This window comes from Populus trichocarpa, chromosome 8 (genome assembly GCF_000002775.5).
Source record: "Populus trichocarpa isolate Nisqually-1 chromosome 8, P.trichocarpa_v4.1, whole genome shotgun sequence".
NCBI classification, from domain to species: domain Eukaryota; kingdom Viridiplantae; phylum Streptophyta; class Magnoliopsida; order Malpighiales; family Salicaceae; genus Populus; species Populus trichocarpa.
The window spans coordinates 7413499-7436643 of NC_037292.2; the positions used below are offsets into that span (position 1 = coordinate 7413499).

Genomic DNA, 23145 nt, shown 5'->3' on the forward strand with positions numbered 1-23145 from the left:
TAATAAATTCTAAATTCACCATAAACCTTAATTTCAACTTAAACAATTATTTGATTTTAACCAAACCAAATACAAATTAATAGTAATGTAGTATGTTTACAATAATTATAGGACTACAAGAATAATTAGGGTAGCGGCGGTAGAGTTGATGGCAGCAAAAGAAACAGTGAATTTTCAACATAAAAATATCAGATGTTTAAAGACTATAATAAATTTGATTTTTAGTTATTTTAAGGATATAATCTAAACAAGTTTTTTAAGAGATATTTGAGGGAGATGATTGGTTTTTTCTAAAAGAGAGGAGAGAGTCCGTGTGTTGCTCTTGTTTTTTATTTATTTAAATTTTAATCAATGTGATGCGTGTAAAACGTGATATTTAATGGATGTTTCCCACTACAATATCAAATTATATAATTTCATCAAATATTTTTCAAATGATATTATTCTTTTAAATTACAAAAAAAAAAAAAAAACCCTTTATTTGTTCGGTTTATCAAGATAGTTTTAAGAGAGATAAAACAAGATTGTTGGATTGGGCCTGTTATGTTGGAGAAACTACAGAACAAGCCCAGTAATAAAACATTTCTTTTTAAAAAGTCATGGCCCATGCAGGTTTCGAACCTGCGACCTTCGCGTTATTAGCACGACGCTCTAACCAACTGAGCTAATAGGCCAATTGGTGGTTGGTTTCGAGTTAATTAAATAATATTATAAAATAATAATTTGAGCAAGAGATAAATAACTAATCAAACAGCTCTCGTATCACTTAGTTTAACGAAGCACTTGATGATCGAGAGTTGGTTATGTATCAACCAAATGGCATGTTTGCATTGACAAAGAAACTCTGATTTGATTAAATTATAGTTAGGTTATCATAAAATTGACTGTACTTTTATTTTGAAAGTAAAATTATGATATGTGTATGCACTTAATTTATTATTTTATCCTTGTACCTGTCAAATTTCTTCAATTACTAAATTTTCTATTTGCCAAATATTTTTTTATTTATTTTAAGATAATTACATTTGATTAATATATGAAATAAAATAACTCTCAAATTATACATGTAAAATGAAGAGCTCTCATATTTTATCTTAGTAAGTAAGATTTATAAAAATCCTATGGTGTATAACATATAACAGTACCCTTGCTTTTCTTTAACCCTTATTTGGAAGTGTGGTTCAAATAAAAATTGATTAATTTTTTTTAATAGTTTTTAATTGTTTTGATATAGTAATATTAAAACTAAATATTTAAAAATAAAAAAATATTATTTTATTGTATTTATAAACAAAATTTACAATGAATAATAACTATTACCAAACTCCAAACAAAAACCCCATTAGTTGTAAAAACGGAGGGGAAAGGATCTTTGAGAAGCAAAATCCCTAATTCCCAAACTTTGAGATCAAAAGAAGCAAGTGATAAAAATCCCCGAATCAACAAGGAAAACCAATTGAGTTGAGGCAACATGATATATATATTTAATGATCTATTAACCTCGTCATCTTCATCGCGGAATGTCGGTTCTGGTGATGGGTGCGAGAGAAAAGACAGGACAGGACAGGACACGACAGGAGTTCTTATGTGCAATCGTGGACGTGAAGCATCCTTGTCAATTTCGAGAAGCAATGAATTTCAATGATTTGCAAATCAATTGATACCTTTGTAACCTGATGCAAGAAGAGCATCTGTGTTTCAAAATCAAGTCATTAAATTGTCGAAAATGGTCCAGTCAAATCCACTGTTCCTTATAACCAAGTCACCCTCAGCAGTAAATGGTACGGATACACAATTAGCTTTTCCTACCATGAACAGTAGATGTAATGCTTTTCCAAATGCAAGGATTGATGGGTATGTGGACGCTGAAAACAACATTCATTGGCTTTGCATCTCCACCAGCACCCTTGCCTAGCTTGACTTGGATGTAACGGACGCTCTGCAAATCTCCAATGAATTCTAGATTTCACCAGTGGGAACTGAACTGGTTGGAAAGAATGTCAAATTTCTTTAAAGTTTCTGTACGTGATGATATTGGCAAGAACATTTAAATACAAAAAATCAGGTGACAAAAACTGCAATTATCAAGTAAATTACAGTTAGACAAAAAATAAATAAAACAAAACCACAGTAGCAAGGCACAAACTGGTAATCAGGTACAAAATCCAACAAGGAAAAAGTGAAGTCACAGCATAACAACCTACAAAGAATAATTTAAGCTTCTGTTTCGCACCCGAAACAATCTAAAGTTTTCATGGCAGTATAATGTAGATGAGATGATGATACCGGGCATATCATCAGAGGACAAAACCCACAAAATGTAACATTCATTACATTCATGTCTATCAAAAACAAGGATCATAACTGGAATCCATGGTCAGCTACACCTTGCAAATAAGATTGAACCTTTTTGGTAATTGATGCTTGGTTCCAGCTTGCATTCTGTGAAGCTTTATGCATAGTTGAACCTTGTGCTGGCTGATTCAGTTTTGCAGCTGTAGAAGCTTGACGGACCGTTGAACCGGTATCAGCATTTTTCATTTTTAAAGGTCCTGGTATTATAATCCTATTTGGAAATGAATAGTGGCATTGCAAAACAAGAGTTAGTTATGAAATAGTTATTCTAATAAGTTATTTCATGAGTCTAAGCTAATGGACTTACATTAACAATGCGCGCAGCAGTTCTGGTGCTAACATAAACTCCATGCCCATTCAATTTCTGCATTTTAGATAATTGTGGTGTAACATCAGGGGCCCTACCCTTTTTCTTCCCTTAACGTTCTCCTGTCTTGTTTGATTGTCAATGACCTTTTCTTTCCTTTTACCTTTAACATTTTCTTGGTCAACTTGATGCATAGAGAATTTTGCTCTTCTTCACTTTTGTTTCCAACAATATTCACGTCAGATTGTGTGCTTGAGTTTAAAACATTCATAGGAGTTTCAGACCTTTGTTTATTACTGCTGGTTGCACCACTATCTCTGTTAGTTTCCTACCAAAGACAAAATAATTAGTAACTTATAAAATAGATAACTCAAAATCAAGGCCAGTAGCTGCACATAACACCTGGCGAGTTCTTTTAGGTTGTTTACAACTCCTCTTTTTTATGCCCAACTTGACCGCAATTCTTGCATGTCTTGTAGCCACCCTTACTAGACAATTTTCCTTCCTTCCTTGGCTCCTCTTTGTCTTGTCTTCTATTTCTTCTCTGTCATCCAAGCTTCTTCTTAATTTCTGGAGGGGCATTTTCAGTGGGAGATCAAAAAGTCTGACCTCTAACAGGTTTTAAAGAGAAGGAATATGTACTTAGACATGTTTCACTATGATACCAAAGTGCTATTTGAGTTTCAGGGACCACATCTCCATGTACATTGCAGTGATTGTATGAGGGCATGGAATGCCTGTAAGATCCAAGCTCTACACATGCAAGTTTTGTTTCTAAGGCCAACAACATGCTTCATGTCACCTTTGATAATCTCGTATCCATCATCTCCATTATATTCAAGAGCCCAATCACCTGCTTCTACTCTGTTTTTTCCAAATATCTTAAACACTTCTGGAGCAATTGGTGTTTTCCACTTCAATGCACAGTTCCTCTTCACAAGTATCCTATTCATAATCGTAACTGTGATTTCTTCTAGCATTCTTACAGTTAGTTTGGCCCTTGCATCAAGAATCCATCCATTAGAAGCTTTCATAATGTTATTGCCAACATCATCACATTGTGGGGCTGTGCTGAAAAAAAAGGCTTGAAAAAACTCTGCTCTCCGTACTCTTAAGACATCTTGCACTATTACATGACCCATTTTATCAAGTTCTTCAAACTCTTTTTAATTGTTTACAGATGTTGCTCTAACACATGCCCGGAACTGAAGCTTCCATTTTTTTCTGCTAGGCAGCATATACGTGTCTGGCGCAATGTCTGTGTTCAACATTTGGGAGTACTTTATGAACAGCTGATAGAAGACCCTGCAAAAGACCAAAGAACATTAATAAAAAGTCAAAAAATAATAACTTATATACAAAATAATAATGTGACGTAAATCACCTTTTTCACGTCAGGGAAGATTGTGAGCCCTTCACCTTCATTGGCAACATTAAGATCTGCCATCAAATGATCCAAAAACCATTTCCAAGTACCTGCACTCTCCAATTCCACAAGACCCCAAGAAATGGGGAACATTTGATTATTCCCATCTCTCCCAATGGCATATAACAGTTGTCCTTTACAAAAAATGCTTCAAGAAACATCCATCAGGACCAATGACAGGTCTGCAGCCAGCCTTCCACCCTTGCTTACATGCTTCAGAACAAATATAAAACTCATGAGAATATTGGCCTTTTCTTCAAATTAGTATTATCAACTTTCACATCAGTAGTTGTCCCAGGATTAGTCATCTCAAACTCTTTAGCATATCCATACAATAAACCATGCTCATTTCTTAAACCACCATGCTCCTCATCTATTATCTTATTTTTAACCCTATTCAACATACTCGATGAGGCACAGACATTTAGCTGAGTTTTACTAAGTGCGTGTTTGGTATTATGGTTGTAGTTTGAAAAGGTAGGTTTAAGAGATTTCAAAATAGAGTTTTCAGTAGTATCCATGCAAAATTGTGATAAATATTGCTTAACCAAACACTTTCGAAACTGTGGTCAACCACACCTCATTACACTACCAAATAAACCCCCTAATTCTTTCAATTTTTTAGCTGTTATTGAAATCCGAGATAGCACTCTTTCTCTGAAATGTGCAGCTAATATTTTTGTTGTCACTGTCCTACTATGGCTCACCTTGAAACATTTATGTTTTGGCTTATAGGTTTTGATCTGGAAAACTTCTTCTTGATTTTTACTTGCATAAAGCATGAAATAGTAACCTGGTTTGCACCACGCTCTAACTTCCTCTGAATCATTCTTTCGAAATCTTAAATCATATCCTTTTTTAACAATAAATTTTCTCACAACATTTCTGAATTGATCAGCATTGTTAAAAACCATACCGACAAGCCATGTTGGATTATCAGGATCATATGTAATTGACCTACTACTCCTTTTGATACCTGTATCTTCTTCTTCACTGTCAGAACTATCATAGTTGCCTGGGTCAGATGATGCTGAGTGGTCAATCTCATATCCTGGTACTTTACCCTCTTTACCAACATCTGCATCATCATCATCATCATCTGATGAATGACTCTGCTGCACAAACTCGATTGAAGAACAGGATGCAGTGGAAGATGACGCACAATAACTAAAATCTCCTCATCATGCACCAACATCAGATAGTTCCACACATTCCCCAAGACAGACGCATCCATACCCTCGGTAGCATTAGATACTTCACAGTCTTCAGCATACTCAAAACCCTCACTAAAAGTCTCACCTACACCTTCATTAAGACCAACACCACCATTTTGTCCAAACTGACCCTTTTCCCTGTTGGGGCAATCATTAGACCCATCTAAGTCATTGACAAGTAGAGGGACAAGCTCTGCATATATATGAACCAGTCCATACACCCTCGAGTGCTCATGACTTCATAAAAACAGTCATCATCAGATAACAAACGAAGCCCAGATTTAAAGGATTTCCTAAGTATCAAATATCGCATGTATCCAACATTGTTGATACCTGATTGATTTTTTAAATTCATCCGAAAACTTAAAATACCCAAGTTTCCTTAAAGTTTGATACATTGAAATCTAAAGTCGTTCATTGATAGAAGATGTGGTAACCTCAAATCTCCCACCATAATGAAAACCCAATACATACAATCTTTGAATCCATCCTCTATAGTGTAAAAAATATACCAAATTATTTTAAATTAGGTGAAGCAGCAAAAACAGAAGAAGAAGAACAAGGACCGTCAACAATCCACACACAACATTATTCTTGAACAACAAACCCTGGATAACACTTAACGTTGCCTGAAATCTACAACACACGTACGGACCATAACAAAAAAAACTTAAAAGGGAGAAAGTGATGAGGAAAACATACCTCAAAAGCACCAAAAATCTTCAACAAAATCATTCTCAGTCAAGATTTGAACTTCATTCGACCACACAACAGCATCTGATTTGGTTTTGTGGACTTATCGATTTCAGGGTTTAATCTCCATCCATTCCCATCTGCTTTTAAAACTAAAAGAGAAGCAAGTGTGGCCACATCTCCAAGGGGATTTTACTGTTCTCCTTAACCTTCAAATTTTATAAATGTAATTTCAGTCCATCTTTTTTTTGTTCGCGTGAAGAGTAAATTGGATATGACTAATTATAAGATGATTCTTGACAAGAATCAGATAACATTGGATACAAAATGATATAATATTATTGTAGATCACTTTTATAAAAGATAATCTGTATTGATCATCAATACGTGGGTGGCTAGATAATTAACATATAAACCATCAATTTATTTCATGTGCAAGTTTGTTAGCATGGTAGTGTGTTATATTGATGTGTTTACTACAACGCATTAGATCATAAATTCATGTAGATTGTATCTTATAATGTTACTGTAGCATTAGAGGATCCACGCAAAACCAACGTTCTTATATTTCTATATAAAAACAAATTAATAAGTTATGTATTCAAGTTCATCACATGAAGTTAACGTATGCAAACTTTGGCAACCCAGGAGGACGTCTTCCTAACTGCTATAGCTAAGAAACTTCCTGCCTGGCTCCACGGGAGTATATCGCTATAGTTGCGGCCAAGGATATGAAAGAAGGAAGAGGCTAGTTGCCGCAGGTCAGGTAACTATGTCGATGTCATTGTACGTGTATGAGGATGTAAACTATATATATATATATATATAAACAAGACGAGTGTAAAATAAGTGATGAAGAAGTACTGATGTTTTTCTTCATCTGAGAAGTTCCAAATTTTCATGGTTATTATGTAGGTAAAATTATTTTAATATATTTTTAAATAAAAAAATACTTAAAAAAACAACCACTATCCAATTTCTAACTATCACTATTAATGGATTAACATTTCTTTTCTTTTATTTATGTTTAGTATTTTGTATTATTCTGATGACATTGAGATGTTAACCTAAACAGGGGTAGGTTAACAAGATATAAAAAAGGCAAAATGTTGTTTGAAATATTTCTTTTAAAATCTTGGCTCATTTCCCTTTTTTTTTCTAAAAATAATATTAGGTCCCAATCATTCTATGATTATCTATTATTTTTCAACTTTATTAAATTTTATTTTTGTTTTAAAATTTATTGTATCTCATCATTAAACTTAATTTTTCCACACCAAGCAAATATCCTTAACATTTCATTTTTTTTCCTGCATTTTAATGCATTAGCAGTTATTAAACCTTCAAATTTTAACTTCAAATCCAACACAACGTAATGGTGAAGATTACAGACTTGGTAAAATCATTTAAAAGCTTGTGTTTGTGTGTGATCTTTTCCTTTTTCCCTTTGGCCTTCGGATCTCCTAACAGTGAGAATCTTATAGAGTCCGCGGCGAAAGAAACTCCCCTGGATGCATCTAAGACGCTGCATTTCAACTTTAAGCCAAACCTTTCAAGTTAAGCATCGTGGTATGCGGTGGTAATAACATCCTTGTAAGTACTGTACTTTTAAAAAAGAAACCACGGGAGAGGATGCCGGGATTTGAATTGATAGGTGGTGGCGTGCCAGGATTTGCCCATGCTTTTGGCGCCGTTGAATTCAATATCGTTATTCTTTTCCCGTTGCCAAAGGTCAGGTTGATTTCCGATGAGACGTGCCCGACAGGCCATAATCTTGCGATTGCTGGGTAGATCCTTTCTGGATGTTATTGGGTAAAATTTGAAAAAAAAAATTTATGTTATTAAATTATTTTGATATATTGATATAGAAATAATTTTTTAAAAAATAAAAAACAATTATTATTACATTTTTAAATACTAACTTTATATAACTATAATGAGGAGCCTTCACATAAAAAAGTAAGAAAATAAATTTATGAAACAACTCGAGCCAATGCCAATTTTGCCTTAAGTTTTCTAGAAGAATTATAGAGATTTTAAAAATAATTTTATTGTCTTCCAAAGAGCTTAATTGAATATGAAATTATTAGATAATAATATAAATTATAATTTAGAATCTCATTTAAAAATTAAAATTTTTGAATTAAAATTATTTTTTGATCACATGGTATTAGAGTATTGTTAATAAAATAATTACGAGTTTAAATCTCATCATTCCTATTATATATGATAAAAATTAAATATAAATCAAAATATTTCAATAGAAGAATTTTGAATATTAGTTTATCATGAACCCAGCCAGTTAAACTAGGAATATGTAAATACTGATATTTTTGGAATTTTTTTTTATACCAAATACAGTATCACACTTTACTCTTATTTATACCTTTACATGTAAACCAATAGTTTCAACCATCTTTGATTGATCCGTTTAGAACCTTGAATGTTAGGTGTATAATCCTTCATGTTCGACATGTTCTCAGAAAAACAATCCTTTAAGAAAACGTAGGCTAATATTAAATGCAAGATGATATTTTATAGCTACACAGAAACTCTCGTACCGGACATTGTTGGATTACAAATGAGAGCCTGTGGCGTCGGAATATGTTCAACGCTGCTAGAATTAAACTGTCAGGAAAAATTAAATTTCCTTACCAAAACTCTGCAAACGAACACTGAAAGTAATCTACCTGCCATGTTTATTGGTTTTCATTATTGAATATTCATTAATGGCAGTGAATTATTGACTAGAAAAAATGAAATTACGATCTTTGATGCTGGAGAGTGAAATTTAAGATTTTCCTGATTTTTTTAATGGTCATGACTAGTTTATATATATGGTTATTGGTTTGGGATCCGACCCATAAAATAACAAGGGTTAACATTATTTTTATTTTTTATAAAAATTAAAATAATATTATTTTTATTTATTTATTACATTTCATAGTTTATTCAATCAAGATAGATGGGATTGATAGAATTTGATAAAATCAATTTATTGACTGGTTTATTTTTGAATTTCATTCAAGTTAGATATGTTCGGTTTGTTTTTATATTTTAAAAGTATTTTTAAAAGAATATAAAATTATTTATTTATTTTGTTTTAAATTAATATTTTTTTAGTATTTTTAAATTATTTTAATGTGCTAATATTAAAAATAATTTTTTTTAAAAAAAAAAGCCTTAAAAAAACAACCTTATTATTCCTTGCACAAACGCTCTAAGAATAAGGAGATGTCCTGTCAAAATACTCAAGAAATTGCCATGAACTGCTTGAATCAAATTCAAAATGATAGGATGGAAAGCAAAGTCATTAACCGATCCAGCAATCATTATGGAGTTGAAAGCAATCAAAGATGTTCATCTGTCACATCATCCTTCAATCAAGCACTTCTGATGGTGCCTTACACCTTTTCACCTACACCTTACTCCATACAATGATTCCCCTTTCCATTAATAAATCATCAAATTGATAATCCCTTCCCATCACCAACTAGCTTGTATCACTCCTAGTGCTAAACTTGCAACTTGACATATATATATATATATATTTCTTCATTATCTTGGTACGAACGGAAGATGAAACGGGAAATTATCCATTTGCCAATACACTTCAGGAACTTTTTGAGTTGCAATGGTTATTTTCAATTCAACCAACGACTTTGTCTTCTTTACCCTTTTCTCTCATCACTCGTTACCAAACTACCCCGACCATTCTCCCACGAATCCGGAAAACAGACCTGTAATTAAACCAAAAAACCATGTCTATTTCCGTCAATATAAAAGATGTCTCTTTCACTTTGTTTTGCCGTGAAAGTGAAGCCATGACGACAAAAATGTCTCTGTTTCGATGCCATTCATGATTCATTCACTCTGTAATTTCCGAATTCTTTTCTCTCGCTCACAGTTTCCTCTTCCGAAAACACAAGCAAGCTAAATCCGAAATAGAAAGGGAGTCAATTCTCCGGAAATTGGAACTTGCCTTATAAATTCCTTCTCTGCTGGTTCAAAGAAGAGTGGTGATGAGCTGGAGGAGAGTCGCCAAGTCATCACAGGGCCTTATAGCTCATGCCTTGCTTTTCTCATTCACGCTTTTGCTTTCTTTCAAGCTAGACCGTGCTGTTTCTTACTATTGGTGGTCAGTTTTTTTTTTCCTCTTTAGTAACCCTTTTTTTTAATATTTTTTCTCTCTGTGTTTGGCTGCTGAGAAAGTGAATATCTTGAGAAAGCTCTAAACTTTAGTGTTTTATGGGAATTCTTGATGACCTATTTTGTGAATTTGTGATTGTTTTAACATCTCGGGTTTAATCACTGTGTAAAGGGGGCTTTTTAGAGTGCTTGATTGAGATTAATACTTTGTGAAAATCTTTGGGTTTTTGTCCGTTTTATTGTCTGTTCAAATGAATACACGCATTGAATGGTACATCTTGTAATGTTGATGAAGTCCTGCTTTCACAATTAGTTTTCAGTTGCTTGCATAATTTTTGCCTTATATGTATGTGCTTGGTGTAGTGTGGATTACTGGATTATGTTGTGCTTGTAAACTAGATTCATGTGGAAACAATTTAGCTATTGCCATTTATGGATAAACAGTATTTTGTTCAATTTAGTGAAAAAATGAAATTAACGCCAGGCAATGCTACTCGCTAGCTATAATCACCTTGACCTTGAGAACCATAATAGTGGTTTCTCCTTTAGAATTTAAACTTCAATTTTCCATGTGAAACCTAACAGGCTATATGGTGCTTCTGCTAATGTTTTTTAATTTGAAATACGACTGTGGTTTCCAGTTCTGGAACCTATGAAAGCCTTTGGTTATTTTAACATAACAGAAGGGACGGAGACAACTAGAATAAAAACCTATTTGGTAGTAGAGATGGAACAAAACCTCATTTTCATCTTCGTCTTCGAAATAGAAATTGAGCCGATTTTTGTCCCTAAAGAAGGTTAGAAGTCATATTTTTTCCCCTATAAGTATCCTTGAAAACATTTGAAAATTCTCATCTCTATCCCCAACTTAAGATCTGGACCGTTAATTTTGCAACATTTAATTTCCACCATTGAATTTGAAAAAAAAAAGAAAAATATAAAAGAAAAAATCATAAAAATCATAAAAATATTAAGAAGAGAGAGAGAGAAGAGAAAGTAAGGAGAGAAAATTTTGATAGGATGGAATCCGGTCACAATTCCAGCCAATGTTATCATCAAATAAAACTTTATTTTTATTATACAACTTTATTTATCATTCAATCAAATGAAAATTGAATAAAATTAACTAGCTAAAATAGATTATAAATAATTCCTAACACATACCAATAAAAAAATAAATTAACATTAACCAAAGTAAATTACAATTTATTAGACATTTACCAGATAAATGATTTTTTTTTATACTACATTAAAAGTAAAAATAATTAATAAATAAATAATTTATTGAATTAATATTTTTTTTCAAAATTTAAATAAAAAATTACAAAATTAATAATTTATTTTTAGCATGATGTGAAATGAAAAGAATATTACTATTAATAAATTATTAAATAAGTAAATGATGCATAATAATGAAATGTAAATAAATATCTAGTGTTTCAAATGTATTATATAAAGAAAAAATGATATAAGGGTAAAATATTATTTTTTTTGCATTTTATATTGTCTTGTACACCATCAACCAAATATGATACAAAGACGCTTACTCTATCTTGTACATGATTACCAAACACAACTCCGCCTTAGTCCTATATTCCTTTTCCTTTCCTTTCTTTTCTTTTCTTTTTTGTTGTTGGTTTTTATCTTGGAACAAATACCAAACACTACCTATAAGATGGTCCTACATGTGCTTAAAAAGTGTGAGCTGCAATGTTCAATTTCATTCTTAAGTTATTTTGCCAAGTATTCTATTATTTACAACTTCCTGAGATCTATATATTTTGATTCTTTAAATGCAAGTACGTTCTTGTGTTTTCATCTCTATTTTTTTCTTTAACTAATTTATACGCTCAAGCATGTATTGTAACAGCACCGAGGACAAGAAAATGTAATATCTCCCACAAAATATTTTCAGTTGTAACCATATGGAATTTGGATGACATCCATGTTCAAGTGCATGGATTTAGTAGTTATACCCTGCATCTGACCTTGTAATGATTTATTTTCTTTTCCTTATAAGCTATTCAGTAGTCTTGGGATTTTGTTATATTGTGCAGGATTGTATTTGCACCTCTGTGGCTATTTCATGCAGTTGTTGCACGTGGTCGGTTTTCCTTACCTGCTCCGTCAATGCCCCATGATCGCCATGTATGGGATATTTTTAACTTACTTGAGCTATATTTATTGTGTGACAATTTGTTATAGGATTCCCCAGGGGAATTCGAATATGATTTACCAACCAGTAGTTAAAAGTGCTAAAATCTTCTTTCTCATGGACAGTGGGCACCATGTCATGCTGTCATGGCGACGCCATTGCTTGTTGCTTTTGAAATTCTACTCTGTATACATCTCGAGAGCATTTATGGTAAAAAGGAAGCATTCTTAATCACATAATCATCTTTGACACTATTAGATTTCCAGCATTTATTCAGATATGTTGTTGCATCAATCTTTTATTTGCATTATGCATCTGATGAACCTCGGTTTAGGTTTATCAGCGTTCATGGGTTAGAATACTTCTTCAAAGTGCCCGAACCTAGTTAATTATTTTGATTTGTGTTCTGAATGTATTGCAGTTGTAAATTTGAAGATTGTCTTTCTTCCATTGTTAGCATTTGAAACAGCAATTTTGATTGATAACATCAGGTAATCTATCTTTCAGTCTCTACTTTCTCTGTTTTTTTTTACCTGAGTACTTATTTGGATCATTCTGCTAATGCATAAAAATGTTAGTATTCTGTAATTTTGGCTCCACCAGTCTTGCAAGGTCTATTATGGACATATCTATGGCACAAATCATTGAAAGTACAAATTCTGTGATTAATTGCAAGTTCAAATGCAGAGTAAATGATTTTTAAGAAGTCTTTCCTTCAGCAACCTAGGAATATCCCAAACGCACATCTTCCATTGCTTCCCTTTCTGCTTGCCTTCACATGCAGAATATTTTGAGATGTGGTTCATTGTCACATTTAGTTTGCAATACTGGCTTAGGAATATGCCACCTTGCCTGAATATGGGATGATGGCAATAGTCATAGGTGGCATGCACTTAGAGGGGGTATGCTAGCATTCACAGGGCAGGTAGTTGGTGTTTGGTTTTTGGGCTTTGTCTCATTTGGTGTACACATGTATTTATTTGTGTGATTGGATGCAGCAGGACAGTCTGTTGCTTGATCTTACTATGGATTCCCTACGGTAGGAGAAGGTGAATGCACGCTAATGTGTATAAAAGAATGCGTATGTGCAGTGCTACTAGCTGGCTTTGCAGTTATGCTTTGATGAGAAGACTTGTTTTCACTTCATGTTCGTGTAGAAATCAAGTTTCAAGACATTTATATGAACATGCTCAAGAAAATTAAGCAATGACAAGCAACTATCTCACCCTCTTCTTCTATTTTTTTCTTTCCCTTTTGGGTTAGAACTATAAATTTTGTGCTCTAAACTTTTGGGCCAAAAATTCTTCCTTGATCCAGTTAGTTATGAATGCTTCAAAACAGGGGCAGAGTTACATAGAGGACAAGGGGGCAACTGCCCCCTTTAATATTTTCAAATTATTCATTTTAATGCTTTTTAATTTTATTAGCTTAAATTTATCCTCTTCTTTTTAGATTTTACCCCCCACATTTCTTGGAAACTTTTTCTTTGCCCCCCCACATCTTTCAATCCCAACTCCGCCCCTGCTTCAAAACCAGTAAAAGAACTTTGATGTTTCTGGTTTTTGGTTATCCAAAATACTATTGCATGAAAAATCAGATTGCAAATCCATGTTTAATTGGAGCATGATGGGTAGGTTTTAGACATTCTAGCTTTTGTGGTACATGGGAGGGGTTGGTTCTAGGATCAAATTATAGCGTTGCTTCAAGTTGTAGTTTTAGTGTGTCCATGCACACACGAAAGTATTCCTTGGCAAGCAATTTTTTGATGTATTTCTTTTTCTATAATTTTCTATTCTAGGATGTGTAGAGCTTTAATGCCTGGAGATGAAGAAAGCATGAGCGATGAAGCAATATGGGAGACTCTTCCTGTAAGTTTAGAGTTCTTTTTGAATTTACAAATCATTTTAGGATTTATGTAGCATATAATGGTGATTGATTAGCCATTGCTGGGCAGCTGCTTATCCAGTTAGGGTATGTACAGTTTGCTGTTTTAAGAAAATGATGACTGTAAAGGTGCAATAAATGACATTCTTGTTCAGGTTCTAGTTATTAAAGGTGCAACAAGCAGAATCTTAATTTGATTTAAACAGACAAGGGGCCAAAGTACCTAATATCTTTTGTTTCCTCAAATGCTCGCATAAAGTAGATGTTATTGAATGCTTCCCTGGTCAAATATTGTGGTAGATATGATGAAGTTTTTTTGCTTTTGAATATTTTTTGTGCTTGTGTTTGGGAATTTTCAGTTACTGGTTTTCCCTCGGAATGTCTGATGACATATTTGTTATCTTTTGGTTTCTAGCACTTCTGGGTTGCAATATCTATGGTCTTCTTCGTTGCTGCAACCATATTCACTCTTCTCAAGTTATGTGGTGAGTTGTTTATTGTCCATCAAAAAATTATTTTCTGTGCTGGGTGACAGGAAAAATCAACACCTTTCAAACTAGTTTTCTGTAATCTTTCCAAACTGTGTTTTTTAGACTATTCACTATTAGCTCAAGACACCCTTGTCTAACACTACACGACATGGCCTGGATGTGGGGGTGAAACCCAGGACATTTTTAATTTCGGACTTGGAATTGGTCTCACTGTTTTGTTCCCATTTCCTCCATTTCAACCATTTCAAGAATCAATTTTCTTAGAGAGAGAAAAGGCAGCGTGTATTTAGGTGCCTATTCACCATATGGCAAATATATCCTTGGTCATTAGCATTTAACAGCTATCATGCTGTGTTGTCTTTTATTTTTCTCTAATTACGGGTGCTCCTTGCAGGTGATTTGGTAGTTCTTGGTTGGTGGGACTTGTTTATAAATTATGGGTATCATCCCTTTCTGTAAACAGAAACTTAAGTTGGTTTTGATTTTTCATGTTAGTGCATGCTGAAATAATCAAATTACTCCTCTGACAGAATTGCAGAGTGCTTTGCCTTTCTAGTTTGCACAAAGTGGTATAATCCAGTAATTCATAGGCATTCCCGTAATGGAGGACCCAGTTCATCATCAACAAGTAGATATGTTGACTGGAATAGAGGCTTGATGGTATCAGATGAAGATGACCACCAGAGCAGTGGAATATGCAACCCTCAGGAGATCGGTGGACACTTTTTGAAAATTCCCTTCATTGGTTTCCAGATCATGCTTTTCATGCGCTTGGAGGTATCATGGGTGTTGGCAATTCCTTGCGATGATTGTTTTCAAATTTTCCCAAGTTAGGTTCATAGTAAAACTGACCTTTCCTTTTTATTCCCATCAATTTCAGGGAACTCCACCTGGTGCTGAACATATTCCATTTCTGATTCTTTTTGCTCCGCTTTTGTTGATTCAAGGAGCTGGGGTTTTGTTTGCTGCATATAGATTGGTGGAGAAGATTGTCCTTTTACTAAGTATTGGAGCTGGTTCTGGTAGATACTTTGCTGTCACTTCAAAAGCTCGTGATTATTTTGAATTTTTGTACCGTGGATCCAGGTAAAGGTTTTTCTTGGTAAATATAAAGTTTGAACGACCCTGCTAAACCAGTAACCACCTGCAATGAAATGCTAGGACTATGAAGCTGTAATTATTTCTTATGGTTGGGTCCTGTTGACAGGTTACTGGGGTGGTGGTCAATTGATGAGGGTAGCAGTGAAGAGCGGGCTAGACTTTATTGTGCTGGAGGTCCAGGGTATGTTTTCTATGCTAAAAAATTCAATGCCTTTCTGTTGGATTTTTTAGTTTCATTTCCTCTATCCAGAGGCATAATATTCTCTGAAGGTTCCAAGGATATGTATTTCCAGTATTGCCTTCACCTTCCTTTTACCTCTATGTCTCGAGATGAATTTATTAAAACTCCATTTAACATATTCAGAGTTGCATCATATACACAGATACACTTTGTATCACTCAAACATAGTTGGACATGCACACACATCTCGAGATACTGGAAAATATGGTTCTGAAATATGCAAAAAGAATGAGGAGAAATTTCATTTGCAATTGTGTTATTATGAACAGCACAGCCATGAGGATTGCAGAAACATTTAATGCATACATTTTCTTGTTGCTGACGAGTTAAATGTCAAAGAAACTGATAGCGTTTTAACTTTAGGGTTTTGCTGAGCTGGGCAGTTATATACTTTAATTGCTTCACTGTCTTGAGATAGTTTCTTTAACCCCTAATCTTACGGATCTTCCACTCTTCTGGCTTTCAAGGCTTCAAAATTTCCATTGGTTGGTCAAGGGATATGTTGGTCCTACCAATCAAATTTTGGTGGCAGTGTTCTGTATTGTGCTATGACAATAAGAATGCATTCATCTGTTGCGCAACAGAATTGGAAGGTTCCATTCCATCATATGGTTTAATGGGGCCATGATTCTGGAATCACACCATTACACTTGAAAATATTCATATCTTTTTTTTTTACAGAATATTGCTACAATCTCTTCTTCTATGCATGATTATGCTAGATTGCTGAAATGTACATCACTTGATGAGATAAGACACATAAAAATATTGATTCTAATAAGGCATCTATTCATTTAGAGTATTTCAACTGTCATTTCTAGTGAAACCAATTAAAATGTGTACATTAAAAGACAATTTGCTAAAATATGTTAACAATTCATGGCTGCAATGAAGTGAGCAAAGTGTGGTTGCGTTTGGTGGTGAATAATACTTATGTTGGGTTGGGTGGCTCTGGGAGGGCCATCCCTTCCTGACCCAACCATCACCACAGGTATTGTCACTCCCCAACTTCCCAAGCCCTGCAACCATGCGTTGTTTGTGACCATTATGTAACACCTGTGCAACTGCATCTGCACCTCTGACTTGAAACCATGAGTGCATTGGCCATGCTGGCAAATTCTACAATGCCCTTTGCAAAAGTTTCGAAGGCACTCTTCCTATTCAATCAAATTCAACCAGTTGTCAACTGAAACTCAGTCTCAAGCGCTGTCTGTGGAAAATTGACATGGACTAGACCCAATGTCAGCCATGAGTGGCCACTATTCAGGTCACACCTAACTAAGTGTTGGCCACTCTTGACTGGCATCCAAAATGAAGGCAGTGCCTTTGCTCGCTAGAGAAGCTGCCTTGCCATAAAGTTCCTTAACATAATTTGTGCTTCCAGTTGATGAATAATTTAGAGCAGTGTACATACTGTGCATAATTTCTTTTTAGATCACAGAAGTTATGCTAAGTTATATCTTTTCTAATATTTCCTTCTGCTCTTGTTACTCAGCTACAACACTTTTTCAGCAGAAATTGTGAAGAAGAAGCCCAAAACTGAACTTGTTGATGAGGTACAAACAGTTGTTTTGCCCTTTCAGTAAGGCTCAAGTTTTAGATTTATTTGTATCAATCCAGACTGTTATTTTGCTGAACTATGCCTTTTCTTAATAAAAAAATACAACTTTACTCTTCAATTCTTTCATATCAGATTCGGAGATTACATGCTTTGCTCATTGAGCAGACAGAAATTACAAATTTTAGCCAGGAGGAGTATGAAAGGCTTCAAAATGTAATAGTTTCTGGGAACAACCTTGTTGTCTTTTATGTTCTTTTTAATCTTTGTGATACCAGTCATGTTCTCAGTGTTTATTTTGGTTCTCACTGTGCTGATTCGATGTATCTATCAGGACAAAATCCTATGTAGAATATGTTTTGAAGGACAAATTAATGTGGTCCTGCTTCCATGCAGGCATCATGCCCTTTGCAGGTATGTGGATCCACTTTTCTTTTATTGTTATTTGTTGATGTTGTGAACAGTACACACCTTTGAATGAAAAATAAAAAAGAATTAAGATTATTGGTGAGAGAAGCTTTTCATTGATGATGGAACTTAGCCGCAAGGAACAAAGCTAGCTTGTCGCTTAACCCCATTGCCTTCATAATGGTTGTTCATGTCATGTACAAGTAAAAGAAGCATTGCTTGTTAAAAAATAAAATAAAAATGTGCTTTCCCCGTAACTTTCCCATGTTCACATTAAGTAGAAATTGTCTGTTTAAATGTGTTGATTCCTTTAGTTATTATCTTCTTCAATTTGCCTTCAGCACTTGCTGCGAGAAATGTAAAAAATGTCCAATCTGCCGGGTCCCCATTGAAGAGCGGTTGCCTGTATATGATGTGTAGTTCCAGTTGTATCCATAAGATGTGTAATAGTGAAGGCTCCCTTGCTGCTTGTGATTTTAGATGAAGCACGCACTGGAAGCTACAATTGTGGTGTCCTCAATTCAAATGTTACAGTAGTTTTGTACCATTTTCCAGGAACTGTAAATATACCTCGACAGAATTTGATGAACTATGAAAGTACCTTTTCTTTTAGTGTTTTTTTCTTGTTTGTTGGTGCGATATATGGTGGTCCAAAGGGATGCCGTAACACTGAATACATGTAATTACTCAAGTTGTAACATCCCCAACTGAAAATCGTCAGTAGAAGTACATCAAGAAAGCTTGGATGATCATGAGCGTCCGGTGTTATCAGTTCTTGATCTTTCTAGTTTTCTGCCAGATGAATGGCCCTGCGATTGAAATCTCAACTGCATATTCCACTTCTACACTACCTGGATGCTTGTTTAAGTGGAGGCGGGGGGGTTACAAGGAGACTTCAATTCATATCAGTTTGTATTTTTGCACATAGTTGTAAAATAGGGCTTTGTAAAATTCAGGATTCAGAGTATTTGACTTGGTAAAAAAACATAAAGATTTTTGATGACTTAGATGGCGGTTCTAGTTGGCTTGCTTTGATTCTCTTCTACTTGAGCTTCCAAACAAGACCCAATTGACAATCATCACCGAAATCAAGATTCTTCCTTGCTAAATGTCCAGTTGAATCTATCTAAGGTTATTCTTCGTATCCTTCCTTTGTTGAAACTTTTCACCATCACACACACCCCTTCCTCATAGGCCCGCCCAAGGCACAATTGTTTTTAGACCCAATCAATTCAGTCTTGTTCTTGTATTTTGTATATATTCATCCAATTTTACAGTTAGAATAACTAGTAAATATTAAGAAAAGAGAGTGCTTGAGCCACGCAATTTCCTTAGCAGTTGCAGTCCCTTTCAGTAGGGCTCCACTCTCCATAACTCTGTTGCTTCCTCAAAGGAGCATAAGCTGTCAGGAGGACTCCATTGGCCTCGCAGAGTGCCCTAGGTTTTTGTTTTTGTTTTTATTTTTTTGCAATAATGGGTTGACCTCTACCTTTCAATTATTTCCCAATATTTTCACTTTCTGTGCATATTTCATTTCCTGAAACTTCAACGGAAGAGAATTGGTTATTTATAAACCCAAAAGTTCGATTGCAAACTTACTTGATTCACTGCCAGAGGGATCTCTGCAAAGGCATGGATGTTTGAAAGCTTTTTGCAAGAGAAATTGCTGACACCAATGGATTTCGAGAGTCTTGGCATTCTTGCATGACTTCACATACGGATTTAAAACCCATAGGCAAAGGGTTTCTTTGTTTATGAGGAACTCATAGGTCCCTGGTTTTCTTTGTCTTGGGAGAGGGAGGCAATATTATTTGTATTTTCTTAAAAGTCCTTGGAGCTTTCCTTTATTCTTATCGGGACTAATTTGGTTTGGGTTTTTCTGTCTTCTAATTTCTCCTAATAATCCGATTTTTGCCTGCAGGTTTGAGTCAGGCCCTAATCATCAACTCATGGGCTAGAAAAGCATGATTAATTGACTCGATAATCCAAGTTCTTTTTCAATATTGGAATCGGGTTTTACAGTTGCTGCTACCAAATGACAGGAAAATCACAGAGCATGGTAATGCAGGCATCTTTCAATGGCAAATTCACTGCAAAATGAATATAAATAAAAATCCATTACTGTTTCAACAAATCATGGGAATCCAAGTAAATCGTACAAGCAAATGGTGTTGCCTAGCAACATTATTCAAGCACTTGTCGTCCAAGAAAAAGAGAGGCCATGATTATTTTTTGTCACACCAACAAACCACAGGGTGCTGATAGAGCCAGTGACTCGACCACATGATTTGGAGTAGCATTTCCGTTACTGCCTAGATCCTTATTATTGTCCTTCAACTCGAGAGCAAAATCATCGAAACATTCATCCAAGGTACGAAAAGCTTCATCGGGATATAGAGTGCCAACTTCCACATCATCAGGGCCATTGATTGAAAAATTAGACTGACAACCCTTGATGAATATATCATGTGTGAATGATGCAACTATGCTTTCTGGTATGTTATTCTCTGTCGAACGGGGAAAACAAAAACAAAAACAAAAATAACTTGCAGTGTTTTATATGTTTTAAAACTAAAAATTAATATGTCATAGAGAGAAACCAGAATTAGAAGGAAGACCTGCAGCAATAGCAAGTAGGTCTTCTTCAGTGACTGTAACTCTAGGGAGGGTTCTTCCGATTTTCTTTTCCCACAGAGATGCAAGCTCATTCATGTTATAGAAATTGCTGGATGGTCGAAAATGAACTGATTTGTTGATAGCTCTCACATCATCCACAATTTTCATTGTAAATTTCCCAATGTCAGTGCCAGCAACAAAGTAAGCTGCATGGATCATGATAGACATCAGAGCCATTTCATTACTGAGCACAAGTCCCCTATATTTTTTTTCTTTCATGAAATTCACTTCAATTGTTATTATATTTTTCCCCATTATAAACCCTTTTTCAAATTATATCATTACGACAAAAAGAAAAAAAAAAACATTAATATTATGCCTTTGCTCCCATTCCAGCCCTTAAGGTTTGTTCTAAAAAAAAAATTGAGGTTTAATATAGCTGATAGGTCGATATATTTCCAAGTAGAAATCACTTTAAAAAATAACATCTATCTATATTAAAAACACTCTGTTTAGCCGGAGAGGAGGAGGAAGAAGAAGAAGAAAGGTGTTGCAGACAGGAGTGGCGTACCCCTAACGGTGCCATCACCGTATATTTTGAAGTGATCCAAAGGAGGCAGAACGTCAGCAGGGTGCTTGTTGTCGTAGTAAGGCCAAGAAGCAATTGAATTGCAACAAATATAGTTGTAGGGTATCCTATACTCCTCAATCAGCCGTCTGATTACACGCTTGTCATTGTACATCTGCATCCCTGGCTCTACAGGATCAGCCCTCACTACATCATGCCCAAACTCTGATGGCAAAAATCTCTGCAACATAAATAAACACCCACTTTGTTAATGAAATTGATTTCTTATATTTTCCTCACTCGAAATTATTTCTATACATATAAAATGAGAATCTTAACAAACTTAAATATTATTACTACCTTAACGGTTCCAACAGCTTTGATAGCCTCTACCAGGGCAACTTGGTCTAATACATTTGCACCCCCAACTGCTGATATTACAATGTCAATCTCGTGATCTTTAAGTATTTTCTCCGTGTTTTCCCTGTCAGTAATCAACCCCTATATATGATCGAAAGAACACACGCCAGAAATTATTAGAGGGGGGAGTTGAATGATTATAGAAAATATAACATTTCACATTGTAGTAATCTTATGAGACATACATGTAAAATTATGGCTCCTTTGTCATGAAGAGATTTGAGAACTCTGGACTTGGAAGGGCAGCCAGCAAGGCCAGGGCGGACAAGAACATAGGTTGGTCGACCGGCGTCTAGGCTAGCTTTGGCCACGAATTGACCGATAAAACCAGTTGCTCCGGCTATGAGTACTCGACTCTTCGCTGTGGGGATAGAAGCTGAAACAGTCATGCTTGCAACTATATAAATAGTTTCTTGCTTTTCTGTCGTCCGGATTTAATTAATAAACATAAAAGAGGAGGGCTTAAAATTAATGGACTTGTGTGTAAACAATAAAGAAAGAAATTGCCACAGTTTCTGAGAAGAAGAAAAGGATTGGCAATTTTGAGATATAATCGTGCAGTTACTACGATACATTTATATAGGGAATGTTACGGGAATATTAATTAATTAATTGCGGTCCTAGCAGTTTTGATTCAGCTGCCCTTCAACAGTCCAAACTGGCCTAACTTTTTATTATCTTAATGAAGTGATACGCATCTCACCAGATCAAGCCCATTAGTGCTATTGAAGCATGGTTGACTCTTAGCTTCGTCACCTAGCTCTCTTCTCAACACTGACGGGTAGCTAAACTCGTGCAGGAGGACTCCAACCCCAAAGTCTCCTGCAAGTTGGTTCTTCCATGCGATCAATGACAGCCTAGTTTAGAAAGAATCAGAGGTTGCATGACCAAATTGTAAGCTTTCTTTTTTTTATCGAGTTTTGATTAAATTTTAAAATTTAAGTAATTAATGGGTTTGCAATCATTGACTGGCGTCCTTTTAAGAGTTGTATTTTTATGTGCTAATCTGGCATCTGTGGCTGGATTTCACTCGAGGTTGGTTTGGTATTTATATATACATGATTGAAATTATAGTTGAAATTATAATTGTAAAATAATTTAAAAAAATATTTATTAATATTGATGATTTTTAATTTAAATATTGTAGATTTAACAATTTCTATTACATCATGAAATAAATAATATTTTTTATAAAATATTTTTTATTATTCCATTAAACTATCTACAATTCCATCACGTATGAAATACATCCAACAAGGATTACAGTTTTCTTGGTTTCTTAAGCGCGCAACAACATCATATAAAATATCATCAGGAATAAAATTGGGATTGCGATCAAATTCTGCAAATACTACGTCATTAAGCGATCTCCGTCTAATTTATGTAGTGTCATTAAATAATGTTAAATACTAGTTTTTTGAATAAAATACAATTAAAAATAAAAAATAAAATTTTTTATTTTATTTTATTAGATCAGACCCGGTTCAATACATTTAGTTTTAAACCGAAGGCAATCCAGCTAGAAGAATAAAAGGTGACTTGACTATTCACGTAAAAGG

General features: G+C 34.6%; 3 protein-coding genes and 1 non-coding gene across 8 annotated transcripts; 1 reads left to right on the plus strand and 3 right to left on the minus strand.

The window, feature by feature from the left end:
- Window positions 1-600: 600 nt before the first annotated feature.
- Window positions 601-674, minus strand: TRNAI-AAU (transfer RNA isoleucine (anticodon AAU)). The gene has a single exon. It is a non-coding gene; the product is annotated as a tRNA-Ile (tRNA).
- A 1372-nt stretch (window positions 675-2046) lies between these two features.
- On the minus strand, window positions 2047-6413 carry LOC18101496 (uncharacterized). Of its 4 annotated transcripts, none has more exons than XM_052454877.1 (5): window positions 6005-6413; window positions 4047-4301; window positions 3328-3967; window positions 2663-3232; window positions 2047-2566 (listed from the first exon to the last, which is right to left on the minus strand). In XM_052454877.1, exon 3 carries the CDS (start codon window positions 3802-3804, stop codon window positions 3346-3348), a length of 459 nt encoding a protein of 152 aa, XP_052310837.1. In that variant the 5' UTR covers window positions 3805-3967; window positions 4047-4301; window positions 6005-6413; the 3' UTR covers window positions 2047-2566; window positions 2663-3232; window positions 3328-3345. The 4 variants fall into 4 exon arrangements, with proteins under 4 accessions (XP_052310837.1, XP_052310836.1, XP_052310834.1 ...); XM_052454876.1 differs by adding an exon at window positions 5065-5440 and having other exon boundaries at window positions 2663-3967; window positions 6005-6411; XM_052454874.1 differs by having other exon boundaries at window positions 2663-3967; window positions 6005-6411.
- A 3213-nt stretch (window positions 6414-9626) lies between these two features.
- LOC7483927 (uncharacterized) lies at window positions 9627-20051 on the plus strand. 2 transcript variants are annotated; one of them, XM_024607095.2, is made up of 14 exons: window positions 9627-10133; window positions 12202-12292; window positions 12425-12509; window positions 12721-12790; window positions 14098-14167; window positions 14599-14668; window positions 15069-15114; window positions 15205-15451; window positions 15555-15760; window positions 15882-15956; window positions 17512-17572; window positions 17710-17790; window positions 17909-17988; window positions 19904-20051. In XM_024607095.2, exons 1-14 carry the CDS (start codon window positions 10018-10020, stop codon window positions 19938-19940), a joined length of 1335 nt encoding a protein of 444 aa, XP_024462863.1. In that variant the 5' UTR covers window positions 9627-10017; the 3' UTR covers window positions 19941-20051. The 2 variants fall into 2 exon arrangements, with proteins under 2 accessions (XP_024462863.1, XP_024462862.1); XM_024607094.2 differs by lacking the exon at window positions 19904-20051 and adding an exon at window positions 18324-18594 and having other exon boundaries at window positions 9639-10133.
- A 29-nt stretch (window positions 20052-20080) lies between these two features.
- Window positions 20081-22140, minus strand: LOC7483928 (leucoanthocyanidin reductase). The gene is made up of 5 exons (XM_002312343.4): window positions 21772-22140; window positions 21527-21667; window positions 21170-21407; window positions 20601-20804; window positions 20081-20489 (listed from the first exon to the last, which is right to left on the minus strand). Exons 1-5 carry the CDS (start codon window positions 21973-21975, stop codon window positions 20218-20220), a joined length of 1059 nt encoding a protein of 352 aa, XP_002312379.1. The 5' UTR covers window positions 21976-22140; the 3' UTR covers window positions 20081-20217.
- Window positions 22141-23145: the final 1005 nt, after the last annotated feature.